Source organism: Brassica oleracea, chromosome C3 (genome assembly GCF_000695525.1).
Source record: "Brassica oleracea var. oleracea cultivar TO1000 chromosome C3, BOL, whole genome shotgun sequence".
Classification (NCBI taxonomy): domain Eukaryota; kingdom Viridiplantae; phylum Streptophyta; class Magnoliopsida; order Brassicales; family Brassicaceae; genus Brassica; species Brassica oleracea.
The window spans coordinates 64,853,591-64,878,243 of NC_027750.1; the positions used below are offsets into that span (position 1 = coordinate 64,853,591).

At 38.0% G+C, this 24,653-nt stretch overlaps 6 protein-coding genes and 1 pseudogene across 7 annotated transcripts; 5 read left to right on the plus strand and 2 right to left on the minus strand.

The window, feature by feature from the left end:
• The first annotated feature begins 4,182 nt into the window (after positions 1-4,182).
• On the plus strand, positions 4,183-4,620 carry LOC106334450 (annotated as a pseudogene).
• A 1,500-nt stretch (positions 4,621-6,120) lies between these two features.
• LOC106335757 (mitochondrial import inner membrane translocase subunit TIM50-like) lies at positions 6,121-8,608 on the plus strand. The gene is made up of 10 exons (XM_013774364.1): positions 6,121-6,505; positions 6,665-6,762; positions 6,893-6,929; positions 7,031-7,092; positions 7,175-7,291; positions 7,473-7,577; positions 7,664-7,762; positions 7,839-7,995; positions 8,079-8,181; positions 8,269-8,608. Exons 1-10 carry the CDS (start codon positions 6,199-6,201, stop codon positions 8,309-8,311), a joined length of 1,128 nt encoding a protein of 375 aa, XP_013629818.1. The 5' UTR covers positions 6,121-6,198; the 3' UTR covers positions 8,312-8,608.
• A 263-nt stretch (positions 8,609-8,871) lies between these two features.
• LOC106335759 (zinc transporter 11) lies at positions 8,872-10,142 on the plus strand. Its single transcript, XM_013774365.1, has 2 exons — positions 8,872-9,448; positions 9,530-10,142. The coding sequence occupies exons 1-2, from the start codon at positions 8,974-8,976 to the stop codon at positions 10,027-10,029; spliced, it is 975 nt and encodes a 324-aa protein (XP_013629819.1). The 5' UTR covers positions 8,872-8,973; the 3' UTR covers positions 10,030-10,142.
• Positions 10,143-12,680: 2,538 nt separating this feature from the next.
• Positions 12,681-13,578, plus strand: LOC106334271 (F-box/LRR-repeat protein At1g48400-like). Of its 2 annotated transcripts, none has more exons than XM_013772574.1 (2): positions 12,681-12,751; positions 12,841-13,578. In XM_013772574.1, exon 2 carries the CDS (start codon positions 12,867-12,869, stop codon positions 13,488-13,490), a length of 624 nt encoding a protein of 207 aa, XP_013628028.1. In that variant the 5' UTR covers positions 12,681-12,751; positions 12,841-12,866; the 3' UTR covers positions 13,491-13,578. The 2 variants fall into 2 exon arrangements, with proteins under 2 accessions (XP_013628028.1, XP_013628029.1); XM_013772575.1 differs by having other exon boundaries at positions 12,725-12,736.
• Positions 13,579-14,047: 469 nt separating this feature from the next.
• LOC106334270 lies at positions 14,048-16,140 on the minus strand. Its single transcript, XM_013772573.1, has one exon. It carries the CDS (start codon positions 16,057-16,059, stop codon positions 14,194-14,196), a length of 1,866 nt encoding a protein of 621 aa, XP_013628027.1. The 5' UTR covers positions 16,060-16,140; the 3' UTR covers positions 14,048-14,193.
• Positions 16,141-16,310: 170 nt separating this feature from the next.
• LOC106332600 (DNA-dependent metalloprotease WSS1) lies at positions 16,311-18,141 on the plus strand. The gene is made up of 4 exons (XM_013771080.1): positions 16,311-16,519; positions 16,608-16,803; positions 17,080-17,673; positions 17,760-18,141. The coding sequence occupies exons 1-4, from the start codon at positions 16,362-16,364 to the stop codon at positions 17,949-17,951; spliced, it is 1,140 nt and encodes a 379-aa protein (XP_013626534.1). The 5' UTR covers positions 16,311-16,361; the 3' UTR covers positions 17,952-18,141.
• A 647-nt stretch (positions 18,142-18,788) lies between these two features.
• Positions 18,789-23,136, minus strand: LOC106336039. Its single transcript, XM_013774752.1, has 18 exons — positions 22,606-23,136; positions 22,347-22,537; positions 22,156-22,260; positions 22,010-22,081; positions 21,729-21,876; positions 21,490-21,572; positions 21,258-21,313; positions 21,034-21,170; positions 20,826-20,916; positions 20,663-20,728; positions 20,353-20,575; positions 20,125-20,226; positions 19,909-19,994; positions 19,720-19,842; positions 19,516-19,585; positions 19,332-19,423; positions 19,142-19,246; positions 18,789-19,042 (listed from the first exon to the last, which is right to left on the minus strand). The coding sequence occupies exons 1-18, from the start codon at positions 22,929-22,931 to the stop codon at positions 18,914-18,916; spliced, it is 2,205 nt and encodes a 734-aa protein (XP_013630206.1). The 5' UTR covers positions 22,932-23,136; the 3' UTR covers positions 18,789-18,913.
• Positions 23,137-24,653: the final 1,517 nt, after the last annotated feature.

Sequence of the window (24,653 nt, forward strand, 5' to 3'; positions counted from 1 at the left end):
CTTCCCCCGCTAATTACCTAAGGCTTTGCGGTCTGGCCCGCGGGTTGTGACCTTTGCTGACGCGTCAACGATGCTTGATTCGCTTGCTTGGTGAGTCTCGAATTTTAAGCTTGACGATGTTGCAGTCAGCTCCATCTCGAGAGCTATGATGTCTCTTTTGCCGAACCCGCTTCGTTGCCATGCTCCAAGAATGTAGAAGAAGCAACATAAGCTAAATACAAGGAAGATCTGAATAGAGCTTCTGGTTTTATTATCAGAAGATCAGAGCGTCTGGATTCCTTTTGTCCTAAAATTGTTGAAAAAAAACTAAAAGTTCTAGAAAAAGACATAAAACTGTAGAGAAGATTGCAGTTTTGTTCAATACCCAACTGGCCATGAACTCGTCAAACAAACTAATAACATACTTGGTTTCTTTCTCTCCAAAAGAACAGATGTATCTGCCATGGTACGTTCCAAACAAGTTACAAGTCTGTCAAAAGAGTCGAGAAGCTAAAGGTTATGAAGACGAACCCTTTAGGCTTGTTCACATTAACATAGATAATGTCTCCCGTTGGATCAACACGAGTCTACATAAACCAAAACGTGCTAACATTTTTGTCATAATCACAAAAAAATAGAACCCAGTAGACTGCAAGGATAATGTTTCGATAAAGATAAGAAGCTATGTTACAAGCATGATGTAGAGTCTGATGGATCTCAAATAGTTAAAGAACACTAACCTGCAATTTTTTTCCTTACATCATCCAAATAAAACTACATCAATTTATAATAGCAAACACCTAAAGTAACTACCCAATCTCCCAACTATCACACATTAGACAATCTATTATTATAAAGTAGTGTTTGTTTCACTCTAATGAAGCCACGTCGGATTCCAGCTAGATAAGTTGTCTCTTGACGTTGCAACACTTGTCCAGACTTAAAACTCACAGTTTCATTAACTCGCCGTCTCATTAATGTGATGAGTTTGTAATTACTAGGCTACATTTGTTTTTTATGTGGGCTTAAGATATTACTCAAGCAAGACATCCTGATAACGAGAAACCCGAATCTTCTTCATCTGCGTTCTATCAAAATTTAGGGTTCTTCGTGCTCTTCGATCCCAGACAATGATGATCTTCTGATACGTTCTCCCACATCAACAATGGAGTTTCGAGAGCTTGAGATGCTCAAATCGACGTGAATAATCTCTCAACAGGATTTCAATCGCGTCATTTAATATTCCTTATTTTATGGGTTGTTATAGCCTGTGATATTGATTTTCTCATAGTATTGTTTTGTTAAAGTTTTGGGCAGTTTCTTTGAATACCTAAGTAACTAGGTAGAGATCCGCGCCTTGCGCGGGGTAAGAGTGTCGGGTAAATAATTTTATTTAGTAAACATTGTTGTGCTAATTAGTTTGAAAAAAAATACATTACTAACATGTATAATATGTTCATTGTTTGAGCTTTGTGGATTGTTCCTTTGTTGTTTTTATCTGTGTTAATTACTTTCTATTCAAATTAATGAAACTCATGTGTTCAAAAAACATGTATAATATGTGATGTTCAACCCATAAGCATTTTTTGTAACGTTCAATCATTAATATATTGTACGTTGTTAAAATAAAAATTATTATATTCTCGTGCAAACTCGTCGCTCTTAAACGATATGGACCTAGCCTGGTGACACATGTAATGGGCAGAAGAAATGATTGGCTCTTTTGATATGAAGAAGAAATTATTAGTCCCAACCAATATTAAACCCTAAATTTCTTATAAATTTAGGGTTGTCAATTACTCCAGAATTTATTAAGCTGGCGAATATATCTATTATACAATAAAATTCGAATTTGCAATATCTGCTCATTAAATGGTTATCTACGGATTTTGATCTATGATGGCAATAAACATCTATCTATCTATATCTATATATATAAAGAAATGTTCACCTCTCTCCCGTGAAGCCACGTCATCAAGTCGTGCGTTATGGGAGTGACACGTGTCCCATTTTATATTTGGAGCTAAAATAAATGAATGCAGTCAGGGGTAATCGAACCCAACATCTCTAGCACTGGTAATTTCTCTTAGAACCACTAGGCTGTTAGGTGAGCTCCGGTGCTTTCAATTCGGAGGTAAGGCTAGAGCTAGGTGTGCAGGCGGAGTTGGCACCTGGTCTCTGTCCAGTCTTGCGTCGTGGCTTTAAGGGAGTTGTATCCGCTTGCTTTTCGGTGGATTCCGTTGGTCGTCTATGGCCTCCGGAGACTGTCTTCTCTCCGGGTTATGGTCTCGCCGTGCTTCATTTTCTAACCCTGTCTGTTGGCACTGGCCGAGGGTTTTTGCAGCGTGGTTATGGTCTTCGGTTCTCGATGACCACAAGTGTGGAGGTGGTTCTCGGGGAGTCATGACCACCTCCGTGTCAACGCTTGATCTCAGTTCACATCCCGGCGCCGCTTCAGCTTCTTTGCTCTCTCGCGGTGGTGATCTTGATATACTATGTAGGTTTCTCGAGGCTTTCAGGTTTGTTGGTGGCGGTGATTACAACCCGCTCTTGTTCGGTGGTGGCGGCTTGGAGGTGTGTATAGCTTCGGCTCTCAAGTATCTTCTCGGTAAGGTTCTTGATTCCACCACGTCTTTAGTTCGTCAAGTGCTTCATAGTCAGTGACAGTTACGAGTCTCGAGCATCGGGAACTAGCTACTCCGGAAGCAACTTGGGAAGTCCCGACATCCAAGGAAACGAGGAGAACCTCAGCTTCTCGCGATCATTGCCAATGGTTGAGAACGGCGACCGATTCTTAAGGATTTCGAAAATCAGACTAGTGGAACGTGCCGAGTTTAGTGGGTGGGCAAAACTAGAATGTAATAGATTGACTTGGGAGCTTTTGTTCAATTCGAACTTGTAACCGAAACTTGAATTCCCGTTTTTCGGGTGGATTTATAATATATATATAAACTATTAGTAAATGATTATTTAGCAATATAGAAAAAATAGAGAACAGAAAGAACAGTATAATTTCCATCCACATGTTTGTGAAGAATCAGTGTTTCTAATGAAAAGCAATTTCTGTGAACTTGCTTGATGAAACATCATCCTAAAAGTTTAAACCATTACTAAGCAAAGTTCAGCCCTGTTTAATAAAAATCGATGATGATGCCACCAGCACAAACAAAATATACTAATTTTGAAGAATCATGGTTACCAATGAAATCTAAGTATTATAAACACAGTTTACATACTTTTAGCAAACATTTAAGCAAACATTTAAGGTGAAATAATCAACCACAGTCACAATCCGATGAGTCAAAGTTTCTTACTGGTGTCCATTTTCTAATTTACATGAAACTCAACTGTTTTGAAGCCATCAAATTGGAATATAATTTTATGTCAGTCTGCAGCCTGTTTTGTAGTCGACATGTAGGTTTGATGTGGAATTGTTCAATGTAAAGCTTCAATGTTGTAAAGTTGTGTTATTTCTTGTTTTTTAACCGATGAATTTTTTTTTTTGGTAAAAGAGAGTAGAGCAGTCAATAAAAAAATTATGACTAGAAGGAAAAAAAAGAGTCAATATGAGTGAGTGGCATTGCACAAATAATAAAATATACAAAACCGAGTTCCAAACAGAGTAATCATGTATTTCGTGGAAATCCCCTTGATCTAGTGGTTTGACTAAGGATTCATTAATGATTTTACGCTAAAAAATCTGAAGTTCGATTCCCAAAGAAAGCAAAATTATGCGAATTAATTGAAAATATACTCACATGAGATCTGCAGCATGGCGCAATGAGTACATTCAAGCGTGAATCCGATATGGCGGTTCAGGTGATTCAGTCAGCTGTGAATCCTCATAAGGGAGGTAAATTATTAATCGTCCGTAATAGTTTGTAATAGCGTAATTATCTGGCTTAAAAAAAAAAAAAAGAGTAATCATGTGTCCAAATAGACCAAGTGGGTTTATTTCTACTAAACAGACCTTGTTAATGACTTCTCTCTGTCTCCTCAAAGGCATCCCTCTGTTTCCAAAGGTAAATAAATAGTTTTCCTCTGTTTTTGTTAAATCTTGGGTAAAAAACGGTCTGTTCTTTGCAAGTTTGGAGCTGGTGGTTTATCCCGTTTGGATAAGTGACTGTCACAGCTAATGCTTATAGCCTAGCCGAGTTCTTGTGGTGCGGAGGGACGTTACGTGGGTGGTGGAACTAGCAAAGGATGTGGCTATACAGAAGAACAAGCTCCTTTCTTTTCGGATTCGTGGACACGATTAAGAAGAAGCTTGGGGTTTCGGAGTCTGCTTTTGTGATCACAGCGAAAGTAGCTGAAGAAGAAGCAGCAGAGAGGTACGAGAAAGAGGTAATGGAATTCAGAGTGGAGTCTCTGATGTTTCTCCTCCTCGGAACACTCGGGATGCTCAATCTTTTCTGTTTGGCCGCATCGATTATGAGACTGGTGATGACTTCTAGAGAGGCTGGAGGAGATGTACAGACAATGGGTATGCAATTTGTGATAACATGAGTTCTTGTGGTATTAAACTGGCCTTTGTATGAAGGCATGTTGTTTAGGAGAGACAGAGGGAAGATCCCTACAACCATGACAGTTAAATCATTTGTCTTAGCTTTGTCTGCTTGGACTTGTGCCGCATTTTTGTAAAGAAAGATAGAAGCCAATGTAGTATTTCAAATAATGGGCAGCAATTGTGTATTTTTCTTATTTTTTATTTTGCCACTAAAATGAAAAATTTGCAACAACATTTCTTATATTTAAAAGATTTATGCTTTATAAGAATCATCTAAACTATGGCTTGTGGTTTATCCTTGGGATCTAAATATGATCTTCTTGTCCTTCTGCAATTTGTTGGTCTTGAGGCAGTGATAGTTGGTGGTTATATACTGTTTGCGGTTAGGGTCTCTTGGTTGGGTTTATGGTTCTGTCATTTGTTTTATGTGGTATCAAGTCTTTTAGCCGGATTTGTTTTCAGTAAGGGATAGGTGCTCGACATGTGGGGCTTTGTGTTGAACAGTGTAAAGTTTCGATGTTGTGAACTTGTACAGGCTTTTGGTTTTTAATCGATGGATTTTTCAATTTTTTTAGTAAAGGACTATGGAGTTTTAGTTCAATCGGTTCAGTCGTTGAATAGTTTGATTGTCAACTATGTTCTTTGTCACTTATTCGGGTGAATATTTGTTTATTTGTGGCTTTTGTCAGTTGAAGTTTGTTCTTTAGACGCAATGGCTGTTTTTTTTTTAACCGGAATTTGTCTTTGAACTTTTCTATTATCTAAAATAGTTACGATATTCAACATTTTCTCGTTTAATTTGGTTTCCCTTATTGATTTACTTCGCTTCTTTGGTGATTATTTTTTTGTTCCACAAGTTCTTAGTGATTATGTCTTTCTTTGTTTTATGTTAATTAGATGTGTTCTAGCCTTCTAGGTTACATCTTTAGCATTGGGTTGTAATGTTTATCTTGCTGATTTTCTATTTTTGATTTTGGAAAGTATCGTATATTTACCGGTTTGAATAAAAATGTAAATAGCAAAAATATGACTACAAAAATTAAGAAAAAGAAGTCAACAATTAATATTGGTGTCAGGTCTGAACACATTTATTCGGAAATGTATAACTGAATCGAACTGAACCGAAAAATGAATTTTGGTTCGGATATGGATCCTATCAATTAATCGAACGAATCAATATATCTTTAGAACCAAAAACAAAATGAAACCGAAAACTATATTTTATTTTAAAATATTATTTATAGACCGAAATAATAAAAACAAATAATTAGGATACTTTTTATCTGAAATATTTAAAACTATTAGAACAATCCAATTTTTTTTATCTAAAAACCCAAAAAACCTTATATTTAATCCAATTTTCTGATTGTTAATCCGAATTAACCAAAAAACTGAACTCGAATGAGATCTGAAATAACCTCAAGTATTAGTTGGTTCCTATTTGTTACCAAACCGAACAAAAAAAAAACCAAAATAACCTGAATTGAAATTTCTAAATATCTGAACGGACTGTAAACTTCTAGAATAGAACCGAACCTAATGTCCGCCGAGGCTAATTGGTGGTGTGGAGAAAAATAAATAAACCGAGTACCAAACAGCGTACTCCTGTATCCAAACAGACCAATTTGGGTTATTATTTTTACATTGTCCGATCATTACAAAACCCTACTTCAACCCCCCCCCAGGGGAAAAACAGACGCCGAAATCGGGAAATGGCTTCGTCTATTGCTATTCGATCTCGCCTTGTGCCGAGTTTACTCAAGCTTCGATCTCGCAACCCAAGGAGGGCGTTATTCTCTACGGAAGCATCTTCTTCTTCTTCGAATCCTTCATCGAAGGTCTCCTCTAGCCAGCAGCAGTCCCTCTTTTCTGATTTTCCACCGCCAAATCACCTCCCTCCTCCTGAAGCAGCCGCGGAGGGAGCGGTGGGGAAGGAGCGGAAAGGTCTAAAGTACCTAAGTAACGGACTCATCTGGGCATTCACTGGTGCTACCGCTGCAGTTGGTTACACAAGCTATGGTATGTCGTTATCATCTTCTATTGACTTTGCATTTAATTCAAGTTTCTTTTGGATTGATGACTGTGTTTAATTAATATCCATTGTCTTACTCTCTCTACTGTTGATCTCAGACTCTTTTTAGATCTCTCATGATTCTTGTTTGTTGTTGATTGGTGCAGCTTACACATTAGATGAAGTGAATGAAAAGACTAAGTCCTTCCGTGAATCAGCTATGAAGCCACCACCTCCTGCTCTTGATTCTTCCTCCGCCATTGATGTGAGTTGTTACAACACTCTCTCTCAAGACTAACCTTTGTTTCTGTAGTTGCTCCTTGATCATTCATCTATTTTTGAGGCTTTAAATCTCTCTCTTTTTTTTTTTTTTTTTTTTAAATCTCTCTTTGCAGAAATATCAGGCAATGTTGTACTCTGCTGCCATCAAAGGTATTATAATATCCCTTTTGCCCTATATGTCATCATAACTAGTAGCAATATCTCTTTAGTTAAGCATATCATGACTTGGGTTTTGCTTGAATTATGTTCAGTTCCTGCTAGAGCCATTGAAATGTATTTGGAGCTCAGGGAACGTGTGGAGGAACATGTTAAAGTATGTTCCCTTTCACTCTCTCACACAGTATTCTGCATCTTCTTTTCTTTTTTTCTCTTCTTATTTCTTTTTTTTTTTATAGGGCTTTACAGAACCTCTCTCGGAAAAGCTTCTTCCTGATTTGCATCCCTCCGAACAGAATGTAGTCTACACTCTCGTTCTTGATTTGAATGAGACCCTTCTTTACACTGACTGGAAGGTAGGTAACACCCACCCCATATTCTTCAATTTGGATACTGATTACCACCAATTTCTTCATAGATGTGTGTGAATATTTTGCTTAAGAGTGTCTGTCTACGTTATGGGACAAATCATTCCTGTTAATTTTTTTTTAAGGAACACCTTGCTTATTCTTTTCTGTCTTTTTTATTTACAACCAGCGAGAAAGAGGGTGGAGGACGTTCAAAAGACCCGGTGTGGATGCATTCTTGGAGCACCTTGGCAAATTCTATGAGATTGTCGTCTATTCTGACCAGATGGATATGGTAGGTTTTTTATTCAGTTCCTCCTAGTCCTTTTGCATGTGCGTAATATTGCTGGCAATTAACACTTTCGTTTCATTGGCTTCTAGTATGTATATCCGGTCTGTGAGAAGTTAGACCCGAATGGCTATATACGTTATAAGCTAGCAAGAGGTGCTACTAAATATGAGAATGGGAAGCACTACAGGGTACGTAAGCAGCAGCCTATCTCCTTGTCAATAAAATACCGAAAGCAGCTGCTATTTTAAAATCCCCTTGCTGCAGGATCTGTCGAAGCTGAACAGAGACCCGAAGAGGATTCTGTATGTTAGCGGGAATGCTTTTGATACAAGCCTTCAGCCTGAGAACTGTGTGCCAATCAAGCCTTACAAACTGGAGTCTGATGATACGGCGCTTGTTGATCTTATACCCTTCCTCGAATGTAAGTATAGTTACTATTCCAATCTTGTGAACTGCATTTATCAATGTTGGTTAATCCTTTTTTTGGTTTGTTTGGGTCTGCAGATGTTGCACGTAACGGTCCAGCGGATATCAGACCGGTCCTAGCCTCTTACGAGAGAAAAGATGTTGCCAAAGAGTTCCTTGAGAGGTCCATTGAGTATCAAAAGTGAGTCTTCTTTTCATTACCTATCATAACAATGCAAAATCTGTTGCTAGTTGTCTAATCAGAAGACTGTGTTATTGAATATGGCAGGCGAATGCAAGGACAAAGACAAGGTCGACTCTGGAGGCGCTAGAAGGATCTAAAAACATTTTATGTATAGTGAGAGACGATTATATCCTCATTGATGCATTACACCATAAAAACAGGAGCAGGAGCTTACTGTTCTTCGCTCTGGGGGAGTTTTAGGTAAACTCCAAACTAAAAATCGTGTCTTTACTCATCAAAAAAGAGTTGTGTTATGTGTGACCTTCTGTCTCGGATTTACAAAGTAAACTTTTTCCATGAGAGTTTCCTTTTTATACGATTAGCAAATTTATGTTGCTCTAATCTAACTACCAAATGAATTAATTATGATTATGAATTTTGAGAAGGAAGTTGGTTGAAACGTCTATTTTGTATGTATTGCATTGGTGGTAAAAATAGAATGATTTACCTGTCAGTTTCATTGCGTGCCTTAAGGTGCAATGACTAATGCAGTTAGGTCAGTCAACCTCTCCAAAGAGGGTCACAAGCCTAACGACCAATTACAAAGATCCTTCACCTGTAAATCATTTTCAATATCGTAGCAGTCAGTAGTTGTTAGAATAACCTAGAACCACAAAATTATTGTACTACAAAACAGAGTCTTGACTTTTATATTGTACGACTCTTAAAACTCACCCACTCATATTTATTACACGACATATATCACAACTTGGAATCACAGACACACACAATCCCACTCTCAAGTTTCACATGTCTCGTCCTCTTGTCTTCTTCTTCTTCTTCCTCTTTCTTGTCTTGGTCGTCCCTTGTCTTTCCCATGGAGGCGGAGGAGACCACGACGACGATGAAGCTCCACCCGCCAAGAGTTCTGATCTCAAATCAAAATCATTAATCACTGTCAAAATCGCGTGTCTTGTCATCATCTTCGTGCTCACGTTCATCAGCGGCGTGTCTCCCTACTTCTTGAAATGGAGCCAAGGGTTTCTGGTCCTGGGAACACAGTTCGCAGGAGGAGTGTTTCTCGCGACGGCCCTGATGCATTTCTTGTCAGATGCAGACGAGACGTTTAGGGATTTGCTGACGGCGGAAGGAGAGTCGGAGCCGTCTCCGGCTTACCCATTTGCTTATATGTTGGCTTGTACTGGTTATATGCTGACCATGCTCGCCGATTCCGTCATCGCTCATGTCTACTCCAAGACCCCATCCAAAGACGTGGAGCTTCAAGGTACCAAACTTGAAAGATTCTTGATTTCTCAAATCTCAATCAAGAATTATGCTGAAAGGTTGCTTCTTTTTTCGTTTTCAGGAGAAGAGAAACCGAATCAAGGTTCAGGGATAGGAGATAGCATTCTACTGATCGTAGCTCTCTGTTTCCACTCTGTTTTTGAAGGCATAGCCATAGGGATCTCAGAGACAAAGGCTGATGCGTGGAGAGCTCTATGGACAATAACACTCCACAAGGTATTCGCAGCTATAGCCATGGGAATAGCTCTTCTCCGTATGATCCCTGACCGTCCTCTGCTCTCATCCATCATGTATTCTTTCGCGTTCGCCATCTCGAGCCCAATAGGTGTTGCGATAGGAATAGTGATCGACGCAACGACGCAAGGGACCGTGGCGGATTGGATATTCGCAGTGTCCATGAGCTTCGCGTGTGGGGTGTTCGTGTACGTGTCGGTGAATCATTTGTTGGCAAAAGGGTATCTTCCCAACCAAAAGGTTAATGTGGATGAGCCTAGGTTTAAGTTTTTGGCTGTTTTGTCTGGAGTTGTTGTCATTGCCATTGTTATGATATGGGACACTTGAATTGTTCTCAAAAGTACTACAGATTTTAGAATTATAAAATTGGGTTTTAAAAAATGTGTAAGAAAAACAAAAGGTTATTTGATACTATATAGTTCATTGATTTTTGATGTTTATGTATGGAACAGTCCGGTTTTGTAGAATCAAGTGAACACTAATCGATAGAATGGTTTCCCAAAACATAACAAACGCAATCTCTAGATTGAACAGACTGTATTTATCAATAGGCATGGGCATTTTCCTGTAACTCGAAAAGAAGACAACCGAAAACTATTTTGGATCGGTCCAGATGTATACATTTTATTCTATTGAGTACACTAGATTTTGATCCGGACTTCAAAAACTCAAAGTTCTTTGGTTATAAAAAGTGTGTAATATAGATTAGTATTTGGTTTTGTAGTACATAATTATATTACTAAATAGTTTTATATCGAAGAAGGAAATAGTTTATTTTAAATTAAATCATTTCTGAATTAATTTATTTGAGATTTTATGTACGTTTTTATTTAAGATTTAACTAGATTATGATCCGCGCGACATAACATATATTTTTTTAAATAATTAAATGTTGTTTAGTATCAAGAGATTTTAGCGGTATAAAATTATTTTTTTGTAGTTTATCTTGCTAATAATTTGGTTTATATTATAATCAGTTTAATTTTTTGTTTATAATTATTTTAAGAATTTACTTTCAAATAATATGTTTTAACATTATTATCTAAGTGTATTTTAATATATATAGATATATAATTATTTTGTTTTGTATAAATTAAATATGAAATTGTATAATACATTATTTAATTTAATTTTTAGTTAGTTCAACTCTTTTCGTTGTGAATTTTTAATAAAATCTGAGTAATTTATTTGATTAATTGTATGATATATTTAAATAAAATTTTAAGTATAAAGTTTATTTGATGTCAATTTATTTCATTTTATTTATATACAATATTTAATGTAATATGAAATTTTATTTGAATTAAAAAAATGTCATTTTTTATTTATGAAAAAATAAATACAATAACCCATTAATTTAATTGATTTGATATTGATTGAATTTTTTTTGTATTATCTATATCTGCAAAAATAAGTTATTCTTATTTTTAATTTTTTCATAAATTATTTGAATGTTCTAATCAGTTATTTGATGTAAATATTTGAAAGAAAATTAATAAAAGTTACTGAGAAATAAGACTTAGTGTTTTATATTGTTTGGACACAACATCAATTATTGTGTTGTTTGGAAACATATATACTAGTACAATATTATTTCCATAATTACTCTATAAAAGAGGACCGTATTTAATTTAAAATGCTACAAAAATATGGTCCAAATAAATGTTTCTGTTTTAAAGAGAAATTGACAGATTTTGAGCTAATTTAACAGATAGATTTGTAGGGGTTTAAAGAGTTTTCATAATTACATAGTTTGTAATGGGTATTTTATACCTTTAAATGTTGTGAAATTATATATCAAAATATTTTATTTTGTAAAATTTTAGTTAAAAACTCGCAATTAAAAACCGGATAAAACTTGGTAAAAACTTGAAAATCCGTCATTAACCCGCAACTGGCACTGGTTACCCAGATAAAAACTGGTGATATTTTCTAAACATATAATAAACCCTGATATACTTTTAAATTTTACATAAAATTTAATAAACTAAATTATTTGTAATTCTTTAGTTTTGATAAAAAAAATTACTATAATTTAAAGAAAATGAAGAAAATGCTGATAAAAAAACTAAAATTCATTGTTATAATTCAATATCATTTTATTTTCGTTATTGTTAATCTATTTAAAAATTTTGTCAATTTTATTTTCAATAATTTTTATTAATTTTATTATAACTTTCGTTAAAAGTTAATTATATAGTAATTGTTATTTACTCATTTATTAATTTTAACTAAAGTCTTAAGTTGGTATAAAAATTAGTTAATAATATTTTTTATGAGAAGGTAAAATTAAATAAAAGATTTTAAGTATTTAATTATATTTTGTGTAAACATGATTTTTTTTATATTTAACTATTTTCAATATTATATAAATATATTATTATATATTAAAATTTATTAATGTATTGATCCATAGTCCACCATAGTCGATCCAGTAATCTGGTGACCGAGAAAATAATCCGGTTCAGTGTTCGGATCAGATTAAAAACAAGAACAAAAGATGTATATAATGCAAGATAATGAATTGGTCCAGCAGATTGTTACTAATAAATAATAATGAATATATGTTGAATTACTAGAATATTTTATATCCAAAATTTTTTAAATTATCTTAATCATCCAAAAAATTATCAAAAATTCAGAAAATTTGACATTAATCCAAAACTCGATTTTTTTACTTTTCTAACCGAATTAACCAAAAAACCAGAACCGAATGGGATCTGAAATTATTCTGATGTAAGCCGGTTCCCAAGTTTGTTACCCAAACCGAACCAAAAAACCGAAAGAAACAAATCGAAACCCAATCGAACTTTCTAAATGTTCGAACGCATCCTACAGCTATAGAACCGAACCGAGTACCGAATGTCCACGGCTAATTCTGCACGTTGCTCACGGAACTACTCTAATAATTTTATATAGGCAAATTATGATATCTGAAAAAATAGATAAGAAAATAAAAGATAAATAAAAGGAGCTGGTAGAAATCTATTATATTCCCCATGAATTAGGAGCAAGAGTTCCGATCAACCCTCCGGTAACCTATTTCAAGGTTTTGAATTTTTGATGCTTATACAATTTTGCTTAGTCACATTTGGTAACTTTTCTATAAGATGATGATCATAAATAAGAGCTTTGCAGGCACACTTGTAAAATCTGGAGAGGCTATGGCTCCCAAAAAGGTTGAAACTGGTGGTAGAGATTTGATCAGTAGCTTACCAGATGAGCTTCTGAGTGAGATCCTATCTTTGCTTCCAACTAAAACTGCTGCTTCCACATCAATTCTCTCAAAGAGATGGAAGAATCTGTTGTCTCTGGTTCACAACCTTGATTTCGATGAGTCCACCATGGTCTTTGATCCCTCACTACCAAAAGCTGGTCTTCGCTTCATTGATTTCGTGAGGAGAACCCTTGTATTGCTAGGTGATTCTCCCATTCACAAATTATCTTTGGAATGGAAATCTGAGAAAGCTCAGCATCTTATCTACCCTCTGATCTACAATGCCCTACAACGTGAAGTCTTGGAGCTACATTTGATATCACCAAAACGTCAGTTCGTACCGTCTGAGTTGTTCTTTAGCAAGACACTGGTTAAGCTCACTCTAACACTTGGATGTTTTGCCCGAGAAACGACAACGTGCAGTGTGCTTTTCCCTGCGCTTAAATCTCTTTCTCTCTTTTCAGTCATGTTTGCTGCATCTTCTGAAATGTATGGTGTCCTCCTCGTTTTGGATCAAACAGGTTTGGGGTTCATCCATCAAGAGGATAACCATTTTCTACCGTTCTTGTGATCTAGATGATTACTCATGTTTTATCTTTAAGACCCCCAGTCTTGTGTTCCTTGACTACTCTAGTTACGCCGCACAAGATTATCTTGTTCAGTTTGATGATTCTCTTGTCGAAGCTAGATTGGATAGTCGGTTGTGGAAGTATTATAATCATGTCCTACCATTACCTATCTCATATGGTTATCAACTTTCAAAGCATGGTGAATATTGGGGGGATGCAACCAAACTCATTCTAGGAGTAAGCAATGTTGTGACCCTTCACTTGTCTCCTGATTCTCTTGAGGTGTTTTATTTCTGTTTTATTTGTGATCATGGGAAAATGATGAGGAGTTGCTGCTTATTGTCCTGTCGGGTGAAGGTGTTGAAGGTATATGGGTATGAAGGAAGTTGTGAAGAGTTGAATCAGATGAGACATTTCTTGAAGAATTTGAGGTTTCTCAAACTGGTTAAAGTTAAGGTTCAAGAGCAAGTTAACTACTTGTCGCTTACCATTGACCTAACTAAGCTCCTCTCTACAGCTTCTTCCAATAATTGCAAGATCCAATTCATTTGATTTCTCTTTCTTCACATTGTTTTCATTCGTAACTACATTCTTTACATTTCATTTCATTTCCAATGGTAAAAAACTGTACTCTGCATGCATGATTCCAAATCATATACAACACTCCTAAGCCTCTCCTCAGGTTTGCTCACAGCACAATCAGGGTCACTCTTTAAGATCATCATGCACTCCCCTCTCCACGATCACATTGATTCTCCATAACAGTATCCTGCTTTCCATTTTCATGGCTTTGATTGCGTAGAGCCTCGAAAGCAGACCCTTGACGAATCTGTAGTCGCTCGTACTGTACCATTTCACCTGTTTCTTGACAACTTTCTCCAAATCTCTGAAAGCTCTCCTCACAACCCCAACTTCCATTCCTCCTCTTTCCACAAGCTCTCTCACCGAATCTATCATCTTCAAAGTAATCTCCTTAACAGAATCAGCATGACTTGTGACCTCTACCAAGTGAATCGCTGCACAAAAAGCACCCACAAACGCCAAGACCCAGCAACTATTATCTTCTACCAGAAGCAGCTGTAGCCTTGCGTTGATCTCAGGGAGAAGAATATCAATCACATGAATCAAAATATCCATATCATCAAGCATCATTGTTAGAGACTGGAAGATATAGACCGCTTTCTCGAACTGTGTTTTGCATTGTGATGCAATATATTCCCATAGATCGAACCATTTGTCTTCTCCTTCGTTGCTTAACACTTCATTAGCAACGTGGAACACCACTTCGCCTAGGACTTTGAACATGCTGTCTGAGACTGAGAGCCGGTCTTCCTTAAGGCAAGAAATGAGCAGTGGCTGGAGCTGTCTCATCACTGAAACCTCTATCACCACCTTCTTGGTAGCGTGATCAGAGAGCAGGAGGTTTAGCCTTCTGATAGCCAACTCTCTGGAACTCTCTTCGAGATCGGTTACCGCAAAGATTCTCAAGATCTCAAGTGGTGATGATAAGGTGGACAAATGGTTACACCAATCAATTTCAAACCCTCCTGATATGTGATCATCATCATCATCATCATCATCATGGCCATACATGTTGGGTTTCCGAAGCACATTCGAAATCTCACTCTTTACCTTCTTGCCTTGTTTCTTAGATTCGTGACGGCAAGAAGCAATCTTGAAAGCTAACTCCGCTACAAAGGTGCGCTGTTCCTTATTGTACTTAGAGAGGGTGCCGTCTCGTGCAAGGAACGTCTTGAGATCTTCAAGCCCTCTATCAACAAACTCTCCCATTCCTTTCTTCACCACATCACTCGCTAACTTGAGAACACGCTCCATCAAGGTCGATTCCATCTCCGAATCCGCGGCATGAACCCCAATTTTAACAACAGTTTCAAACGCCAAGACCCAATCTTGGACTCCAACTCTCTCAGGGCTAAGCAGCACCAACTCGGCTTCATCGTAAACTCTCTGCATAACTGGTAGGCTGATGAAGTCATCGCAGACCGCAGGCACATCGAGGAAGACATGAAAAGCTCTGCAAGGGTAGCTATCAGTAAGTCCGAGGATGCAACCGTTGAGCTCCTCCCATCCTCCATCATCTAACATACCAACGTTGTAAGCCACGAAAGAGACGATTCTCCGGAGGATCTTGATGTCAGATTCTCCCGTTTCTTCCATCTCCAAGCACGAGATCACGAGCGGTTTGACGTCGCGGAGAGCGGAGGGAGAGAACTGGAAGTTGCGGCTTCTGAGCTCGGTGGTTGCTTGGGAGAGAAGATAGATCATCCGGAACCTGAGGAGGCCATCGGTGGAACAGCTTCGATACGCCTTGAGGAGCTTTAGGGTTAAGAAGTCTGCGAAATGAGCGACGCAGCATTCGTAGAGAGCACGCGCCGATTTGTACTCGATGCTTTCTTGGCTCTTGAAGAGCGCGTCGAGGACGGCCGCTACTTCGTTGCAGGTTTCGGTTTTGAGAAAATCTCTGGCTTTCGACATCTGATTCCAAGATTCCTCCAGTGCAGCAATCCATGGATCCTCCATTGCAGCTTCTTCTTCTTCTTCTTCGGCCATTTTCTTTTCTTTTTCCCGAGAAAATTTCGCTTCTTTTGTCTGGAAAATGGGGCTTAGTAAGAGACGTTGCGGTTTATTTGTTTTGAGGACGAATGTATAAACCGGAGTGAACCTAATTGAACCAACGGAGGCACGTGCTGTGCATATGGCTCCAAGAGGGCTTAGTTTGATATGGGCTTATAATGGGCCCATTTGTGTGTGATAATGGTGGCGTTTGCGTCTTTGTCCCGCCACTCTGTATTAAATCAGGTTTTCAAATAAGTGTGTATCTGCTTCGGGAAGGATTGAATCTTAGGGCGGGGATGAATTTGGGGGAATTAAACAAGGTGTGGGAGATTAAAGCGCTTAAGAAGAAACCGAGGGAAGAAGAAGCGAGGAAGATTCTGGAGAAAGTGGCGAATCAGGTTCAGCCCATTATGACTCGACGCAAATGGCGTGTCAAGCTTCTCTCCGAGTTCTGGTAATTTTTTTTTATTAAAAAGGGGCTCTCTTTCCTCTTTTAATCATCTGATGTTCTTAGGGTTTATTAATGCTATTGTTGATTTCAGCCCAACGAATCCAAGGCTTTTGGGGGTGAATGTTAATAGAGGCGTTCACGTCAAATTGAGGCTTCGCAGGGTAAACCACGATGGAGACTTCTTATCATATCACGAAGTTCTTGACACTATGCTCCACGAGCTTTGCCACAACGCCCATGGCCCTCACAACGCTTCTTTCTACAAGCTCTGGGATGAACTTCGAAAGGTACTCTTTCTTCCTTTCCTTTGAATATTATCTGATGTTTGATGTTTTTTTTTGTAATGGTAGGATGTTCTCTTTGTTGAATATTATCATTGTTCTAAGCTCATGTTTAGCTGCATCACTGTACCTTATTTTAGATAAAATCTAATTGGTGGAATTGTGATTCTTATGTAGGGGATAGTCATTTGCCTTTTCTGAAAGTAAAATGACTTTAGATTTTGGCTACTTGTTACTTGCTGCTGCATTACTAATTTTGTCCATGTGTTTGTTTTGTGCCAGGAATGTGAGGAGTTGATGTCAAAGGGTATTACAGGGACAGGCCGGGGCTTTGATGTTCCTGGCAAGCGCTTGGGTGGCTTTTCTCGTCAGCCTCCCCTCTCTTCTCTTCGCGCAACGGCAGCTACAGCAGCTGAAAAGAGAGTGCGTGCGGGTAATCTGTTACCCTCAGGACCTCAACGTCTTGGCGGTGATAGCAGCATTATGTCACATCTTACCCCAATCCAGGCTGCTGCAATGGCTGCTGAAAGGCGTTTCCTTGATGATGTATGGTGTGGTTCCCAATCCGCAGAGGCTTTTGAAGAGAAAGAAAATGATAGTCACACATGTACGGAACCCCTTTCGGTAAGGTCAGCAAAAAGAAGCAGTAGCTGCTCAAATGCTACCAATTCATCAGGCCCTCCATCTTCCTGGGGATCAGATGTCATTGATTTAACAGAGGAAGAAGCGTCTGAAAGTAGTAGATGTACTAAAAGAAGTTGCAACCCAGCTGGTGATCAAGGTCCTTCGTCTTCATCATCGACTGGTTACAATGCAAACCAAGGCAGAGAAGATACTGCTATGTGGGAGTGTGCAGAATGCACCTTACTGAACCCGGTGAGTCTTGTAAATATTGAGATAAATTGAAGCTTCATGCTATCTAATCCGTAGAATTCATGTTCTGTCCCGTTTTCTTGGAGCAGTTGTTGGCTCCAATATGCGAGCTATGCACTGCGGCAAAGCCAAAGGAAAGGGAGATGAAGCACAAAGTCTGGTCTTGCAAGTTCTGCACGCTTGAAAATGAGGTGATGCTGGAGAAATGTGAGGCTTGTGGTCAGTGGAGATACTCGTATGGACAGCCATTGGCGACTCGTGCTCCTAATGTTGGCACTTGAGGAGGCAGTCCCAGTGTTCTACATGGACTAAAAGTCCAGTCTTACCCATTTTTTTCATATAGCCAACGAGCAGTGACAACAAGATTCTCCAAGTTCTGTAAACCGAATCCCAACTTGGGCATTTAGACCTTTTAACTCCATTTGATATAAAGAATATTTCTATTTGGCAGCAAAGCAAAACACAAAACACAAAACACAAATAGATGAGCAAACGCAATTCCAAGAAAAATTGCCTTATTTTATACTCTTGTATCATTGCTATCCTTTTGCATTATATCAAACTGTCTGAACTTCCCAGTTCAGCCTGAATTTGAGGATTTTGTCTGTTGTTGTGAACAATCATTTTGATACTTATCTCTGTGTGTGAATTCAGGTATCAAGTTCTTCTTCAATCAGTGCAGGCGCGGAAAAGGTACAATTTGTACTGTCAGAACATACTACAATAGCTCACTTCTGTATGTAGAATTTGTCCACATCTCGTCCCTTGTGAAATAGATTGCCTTATTTCATTACGCTTACTCTTAGAAAGACTACGTAGTGAAACTTTACAACACTGCTCTTTTTTGGTGAGGTAGGCCGTAGGCCTCGAAGTTTGTATGTTGGTTAATATGACTCTATCTAGTACATGGGAATTGGATGGTTCTTAAGATCTTTTGACCAAGTCCATTGGCTATTAACTGTGTGCTGCATCTTCTCTGTGTTTGGGATGTATCTCTTTTACTCGAATGGAATTTATGGATTTGGCACATGGTAGACTATGTTATAAGGCTTTATGAAGAGATTCAGTATCCTTAAAAAGGTGGTGATGTTTCTGCTAGCAGATGGCACAAAAGCAAGAGATTGTGAATAGTTTATGATAAAGAGATGGTCAACAACCACACCATGTATTATAACAAAACGAAACATAGAAAGAGACGAACTGTTCTTGTGTTAAGATTAAAATATAAAAGAAACACACAAATCTAAGCATCACTAGAAGTGTCGAAGTTGTCGATTTTCAAGGGACTGATGTCATCTGCAACTTGGAACCCTCCGACGACTCGGGCAAAGAACACCATTTGTTGCTCCAGTGTGTATTTGATGTTCTCTGCCTGTTAACCAAATTATAAATATGCTTTTGCATTATTACTATAATCATATCTTTAAGACTCAGTCGTTGTACATGCAAAGTGATCAAAGAAAATGTTTACCTTGCGAAAACCGTGTTGTTCTCCTTCGTACTCGACAAGGGCAACAGGCAGACCTTTTTCCTTTAGTGCTTGATAGATTTTACGAGATTGATCCGGGGTTACAACCTGCAACACATACGAAGATGATGAATTCAATCTTCACACACGAGTGGTGAAAAAAACAAGAAGCAAGAGTGGCAAATTTAAAAACCTTGTCTTCCAATCCTTGGAAAAGGATGATGGGGCAAGAGAACCTATCGACGAAGTTGATTGGTGATCTCTCATAGAAATACTTTTCTTCTCCTACATTTGCGTACGTACTAGAGAATTATGGCAGCTGATCCAAAACAAAATTAAAGCAAATATAAATGAGCTCTTCGAGGCATTTGACTCACCAACAAGATTGTCGATATAGCGGGATTCAAACTTATGACCTTCTTCTTTCAGCATTTTTAAGTCAGCCACCTGCATTAAACAGAAGCCAAAGCAAAATATGAATTATCTACCTAGCTCATAAGGTCTTCAAGCACCAATCACCATATGTATTTGAAGAGAAGTGTAAAATTTCTGTTACGGTATTATAATATTAGTGTACTCACCCCGTATAAAGATGCTCCAGCCTTGAAGACATCTCTGAATGCCAATGCTGCAAGAGTTGTGTAACCTCCTGCAGAACCTCCAGATATACAGAGCCGCTTAACATCTGCCTTTCCAGAAGATACCTGCCCAAACCAAACATGTTTTGGAATTTTTGTTTCAACATAAAAATAGGCAAAGAAAATGCATACCAAGTACTTAGCACATCCACAACAGTCATCCACGTCGACAATCCCCCACCTCCGTAACAACCGCTCCCGATACTCTCGACCATAACCTTCAAAATAATGCAACATTTTGTCACAATAGACCAACGTTGTATGCAGACACGCTGAGAATGGGGCACTGAAAACAGGACGTCTCAAGACAATCTTCGTTGACAAAAATGATATAACTGTAGTACAAACCTGTGCTTCCACCATAATTGACATCAACAAATGCCCACCCTCGGCTTGTCCAGTACTGGATATTCAGGTTTAAGGATCCACGTGATTCAGCAGTAGGGCCTCCTGTAGATTCAGATGGTTGAAATTTTTTTATTAAAGAGGCATGCATAGCTGATTTTGCAATATTAGGATGAACAAGTTTGAACTAAGCAAGTTTAAAAGCATATGCAAATGGGTATGTTTGCATACCGTGACTCTTGACTAGCAATGGAGGTTTCTCCTCCATGCTAGCGTTGTAGAGCGGATTGGTTGGAGGATAATAGTAAGCATAAGCGTTTTGACCAGGAACCTCTGTTGGAAATTCAATCAATTCTGGCACGCTGAAGAAAGCCTTGTACTTTAGAACATCGGGGGAAGAAGACCAAACAATCTCAGAACTGAGTGCTTTCATCTTATGCTGATCCAGTGTTACCTGTTAATAGAAGAAGCTATAAATCTACTGCTATCCTCAGACACAATATATCCTCAATTAAAACCTACACTGTGAATCAGTTTTTACCTTGGCAACTGATGGTGGTAGAACTGCTGATGCTCCCTCAACATAAAGGCATTGATTACCCAATGTCTGAAAATGGAAGCACAGTTTTTCGTTACTTTTGGATTCAACTGGGAATCAAAGGCACAAACTTGAAAAGGACAAAAAAAAAAAACGAATATATTACAATGTTATCATAATCAGTTAAAGGAATATCAAGCAGAGAACATGAACCCTTGGAATCATCCAAAATGCCAAGATATGACTTTCCTTTTTGCCTGCATTCAGGAACAAAAAGTTGTTACCAAACAGAAACACAATTTTTCGATCGCAAATCTACATGGAATATCAGAGAACGGTTGAAGTACTTAAATTTTAGGTTTGCTCCGTATTACCTGTAGCTACACGCAATTATGTTCTTCTCTTCAGAGCACTCGATAATTTCGTAGGAGTTTGTACCGAAAACCCATAACGGTTTTGCAAACTCACCATCCAGAGGATATACTGAAACAACCTCATTGGTACTTTCAATCTGTGACAAAAATTTCATGTATTGATCAAAGGGAGACTAGAAAACTAAAATGTAACTATAAGTGGCAAATGGAAGAGTTTTTTTAACCCATTTATGTATATTCCAAAATCCGTTCTTTCTGTCAGTTACAAAAAAGAGTTCACCTGCACAATAAAGTCAGAGAGTCACAATCTTGGTTAATTGGTTAGAAGAAGAAAGATGATTGCAACGAGTGATTCCTTTTTTATTGTCAGAGACCCTAGTTTAGCCTAAAACTTATGAGAAACAAATGGAATATGGTAGATCGTTTTCTGCATATAATTTCATCTCAGACAAATACCTCTGGGTGACCACTTGGGCTCAGTGGGAGATTCCACATACTCGGGATCACAACCAGCAACACATACACGTTTATCAACAATTCTGCAAAAAAAAAGGTATAGGTCTCTGATTAATAATACAATGCAAGTGTAAAGGAATACAAAAAAGAACTATAAAAGCATGAACATGATCAGCGCTTCGGTATAAAGAAATCTAAAGTAATCCATCATATGCAAGTGGAAAGTAGCAGATGCTCACCCGGCCTGGGAAATGTAGCCAACCCAGAGCTGTGCTTTATCCCAAGGCATGTTAGGGTGACTCCATTCAATCCATGCCAATCGCTCACAGTTGGGGTCCAATCGTGGAAAGGCATAAAAATCATTGCCACTGACAAGAACTTTTGGTTCTGGATCACAAAAGAAGTACATTGCAAGTGTCAATGATCACCCACCCGGCACCCATATGAATTAATATCAGGGCAAGTAATAATACTTGACCCACTACAAAAAAAGTTGGATATATGATGATGATGATTTTACCTTCAAGTGTCTCTGCACTTAAATTGACCTCCACAATGGTGGTAATAGGGTTTGATGTGTCCTGGCGACCATCTACAAAGTCCATCCAGCCAGTCAGATGAGTTATAAAATCACTGACACAACACAAACACAACGAACGAACGAACCTTCCCTAACAGTAATGTAGCGGTGAAAGCGGGCATCAAAGACTCCATCGGCATAAGTAACAGCTGGGGAACCATAATCAGGGGTGATTGGCTTCGGAGGTGAATCTGAAAGTAAAGAACAACAAACAACATTGAGCCAATTAAGCAAACTCGAAGAGAGAGAGAGAGAGAGAGAGGTTGCTTCTAATTACCTTTGTGAAGAATGTGTTGCTTGTAAAGGCGCTGATCTTTGTAATTGGAGAAAACAAGTTGATCATCATCGTCTGAGGATGAAATCCGGAAAGCACCACCACCGTACTCTTGAGTTAGAGTCCTCACTGCCAACTCTTTTGGTGTGATATCAATTGGTTCCTTTTCTCCTCCCACCACCAAAACCCCTCTCCTTCCAAATTCAAATCATTCGCATCAGTGTTTCTGATTGAAATCAAAGTAGGTAGGAAGATAAGATACCCTGATTCGTTGGGGCGAGACTCGAGCCAGACGAGACGGCCGCGGGAATCGACGGCGGTGCCGCCGAGACGCTTCGAAGAACCGGAAACGATGTCGGCCGTGATCGGGGACTTCCAGGAGCCATAAGGAGCGGTGATTTTCTCTTGAAGAGGAGGGGAAGAAGAAGACGACGACATGGATGCGAAAGAGCGAGATGGTTTGAAGGAGAAGAGATTGAATCTTTGTTTGATGGAAGAAGAAGAAGATGGAGAAAGGAAGAGATGGCGAGCGTTAGAGGACAAGGAGGAAGAAGAAGGGAAACGAGTGAGTGAGGTCAAGACTGCCATTTACTCTCATCCTAGAATTTAATTTACTAATTTACCAACAACACTCAGGCACGTGCTTGGGCTTGGTTTGTGATGGGCTTATAATGGTGGCTCCGTTATGTTGTCTACTAGTATTATACCCCTTTTTTAACTCCATTATCCGATATTCAGTATCACTAAAAGGTGGTATTGTTGTTTCTGCCAGCAAGAGAATAGGATCAAGCTTAGATCATATTTTAGTGATACGATCTTGATATTTATTCAAGTTCCAACTTGATAAGATAATTCACTCATTGGTTTAAAGGAATGTGGATTACCCAAAAGTTTATAAGGTGTACATTGTTTATCACAAAGATATTCATTCAGATTCTTGTTATAACCACAGATATCCTAGAGTATATTCGACATTCTTCAATATTCTGTGAGAAGCAAACTAAATAGTAGTGTAGGGATTTTGTGTGTTTCGGTAAACTGAAGAGCCACTCTCATTTGAACGGTTGAAGTTGAAATGAAAACCAAATCATGTATGTGTGGTTGTGGGCAATGATAACGAAAGATTAGGATGTGATTTTGATTTTTTTTCCTTGTTGTTTTCTGATGTCAAAGACCCTTAAATTCCAACTAGATAAGATATTTTAACTCATCGGTTTACAGAATATGGATTCTTACACAACCAATATTTTGTCACATTATACCATGTGTCAAAGCATCGTTTAGACGCAATTGACAATAATGATAATATAACGTTTCTCTATACTTTTAAGTTTAATAACCAGTCAGTTGATTATCCTTACAATTTGGAATTTCCACTATTGACTAGTGAATTTATGTAACCATAATAATGGTCTTTCTAACCTTTTTCTTTGTGAACTAGCTTTTCATGTGTGCTATAAATTATACTATAAATGTAGATTTTCTTGCGTGAGTAAAATACTATCAAATTTTGTAGTTTACTCTAATCACACTTGAAACCTGTCAGTAGTGTAAAACCAAAATTGTGTGTAAAAGAACTGGTCACTAGTATGATACTATCAACACTGAAGATAAAAGCAATAATACAATTAATCAAATTAATCAGATCCTAATTATAAGAATGAGAAATAGGATTAGATTCATTCTTCTTGCTTGAAAGAGGAAAATGATTAGATTCAGCCATTCCGGTAACCTTGAAGAATCAATGGAGACTTTAGACAAACATATATGTCATTACAAACGTCACCGTTCTTCTTGTTTTACTTTTCTACAAATAATGTTTCATGTGTGATAAAAAGAACTGGTATTTTATTGTTTCGCAGAAATTTAGATAAGGACAAAATTTTATACCCGTAGAAACTCTAACACTGATAGAAAGATTTTATCAGAGAGAAGATAAATTTGAGGTTTAGAGATGCGTAATACAACGAACGTAAATGTTCGTATATATAGAAAGAAATTCACTGTGTAAATAGTGCAGCGGACCCCACATATTTTATATTTTTCAACATAAACGGCTGGCTGCTGGCTTTCTTAGCTGTCTTTCATAACACTCCCCCTTGGGGACCGGTGTCACTATCCACTCTCGCTTAACGTCTTTGTTGCCTCGTTAAAAACCTTTCCAGGAAAACCCAATGGGAAAAACCATAGTAAGGTAAAAAGAGTACAACCACGTAAGCTCCCCCTCGAATAAGCAGTCATATATCCTTCTGATGGCGCATTCCAATGTTGTGGATGTGTTTTCTGAATACCGAGGTAGGGAGTGATTTT

Bases quoted from the DNA above. Each gene is read 5' to 3' on its own strand.
- LOC106332600 (XM_013771080.1), top strand. From the start codon at position 16,362: ATGAATTTGGGGGAATTAAACAAGGTGTGGGAGATTAAAGCGCTTAAG. The intron at 16,804-17,079 runs GTACTCTTTCTT...GTTTTGTGCCAG, and splicing joins TCTGGGATGAACTTCGAAAG to GAATGTGAGGAGTTGATGTC. The intron at 17,674-17,759 runs GTGAGTCTTGTA...TTCTTGGAGCAG, and splicing joins AATGCACCTTACTGAACCCG to TTGTTGGCTCCAATATGCGA.
- LOC106334271 (XM_013772574.1), top strand. From the start codon at position 12,867: ATGGCTCCCAAAAAGGTTGAAACTGGTGGTAGAGATTTGATCAGTAGC.
- LOC106336039 (XM_013774752.1), bottom strand. From the start codon at position 22,931: ATGGCAGTCTTGACCTCACTCACTCGTTTCCCTTCTTCTTCCTCCTTG. The intron at 21,314-21,489 runs GTATTTGTCTGA...TTTATTGTGCAG, and splicing joins GCCCAAGTGGTCACCCAGAG to GTGAACTCTTTTTTGTAACT. The intron at 19,995-20,124 runs GTTTGTACTACA...ATTATTTTGAAG, and splicing joins CAATTATGGTGGAAGCACAG to GTTATGGTCGAGAGTATCGG.
- LOC106335759 (XM_013774365.1), top strand. From the start codon at position 8,974: ATGTCTCGTCCTCTTGTCTTCTTCTTCTTCTTCCTCTTTCTTGTCTTG. The intron at 9,449-9,529 runs GTACCAAACTTG...TTTCGTTTTCAG, and splicing joins CAAAGACGTGGAGCTTCAAG to GAGAAGAGAAACCGAATCAA.
- LOC106334270 (XM_013772573.1), bottom strand. From the start codon at position 16,059: ATGGCCGAAGAAGAAGAAGAAGAAGCTGCAATGGAGGATCCATGGATT.
- LOC106335757 (XM_013774364.1), top strand. From the start codon at position 6,199: ATGGCTTCGTCTATTGCTATTCGATCTCGCCTTGTGCCGAGTTTACTC. The intron at 7,292-7,472 runs GTAGGTAACACC...ATTTACAACCAG, and splicing joins TTCTTTACACTGACTGGAAG to CGAGAAAGAGGGTGGAGGAC. The intron at 7,763-7,838 runs GTACGTAAGCAG...CCCTTGCTGCAG, and splicing joins AGAATGGGAAGCACTACAGG to GATCTGTCGAAGCTGAACAG.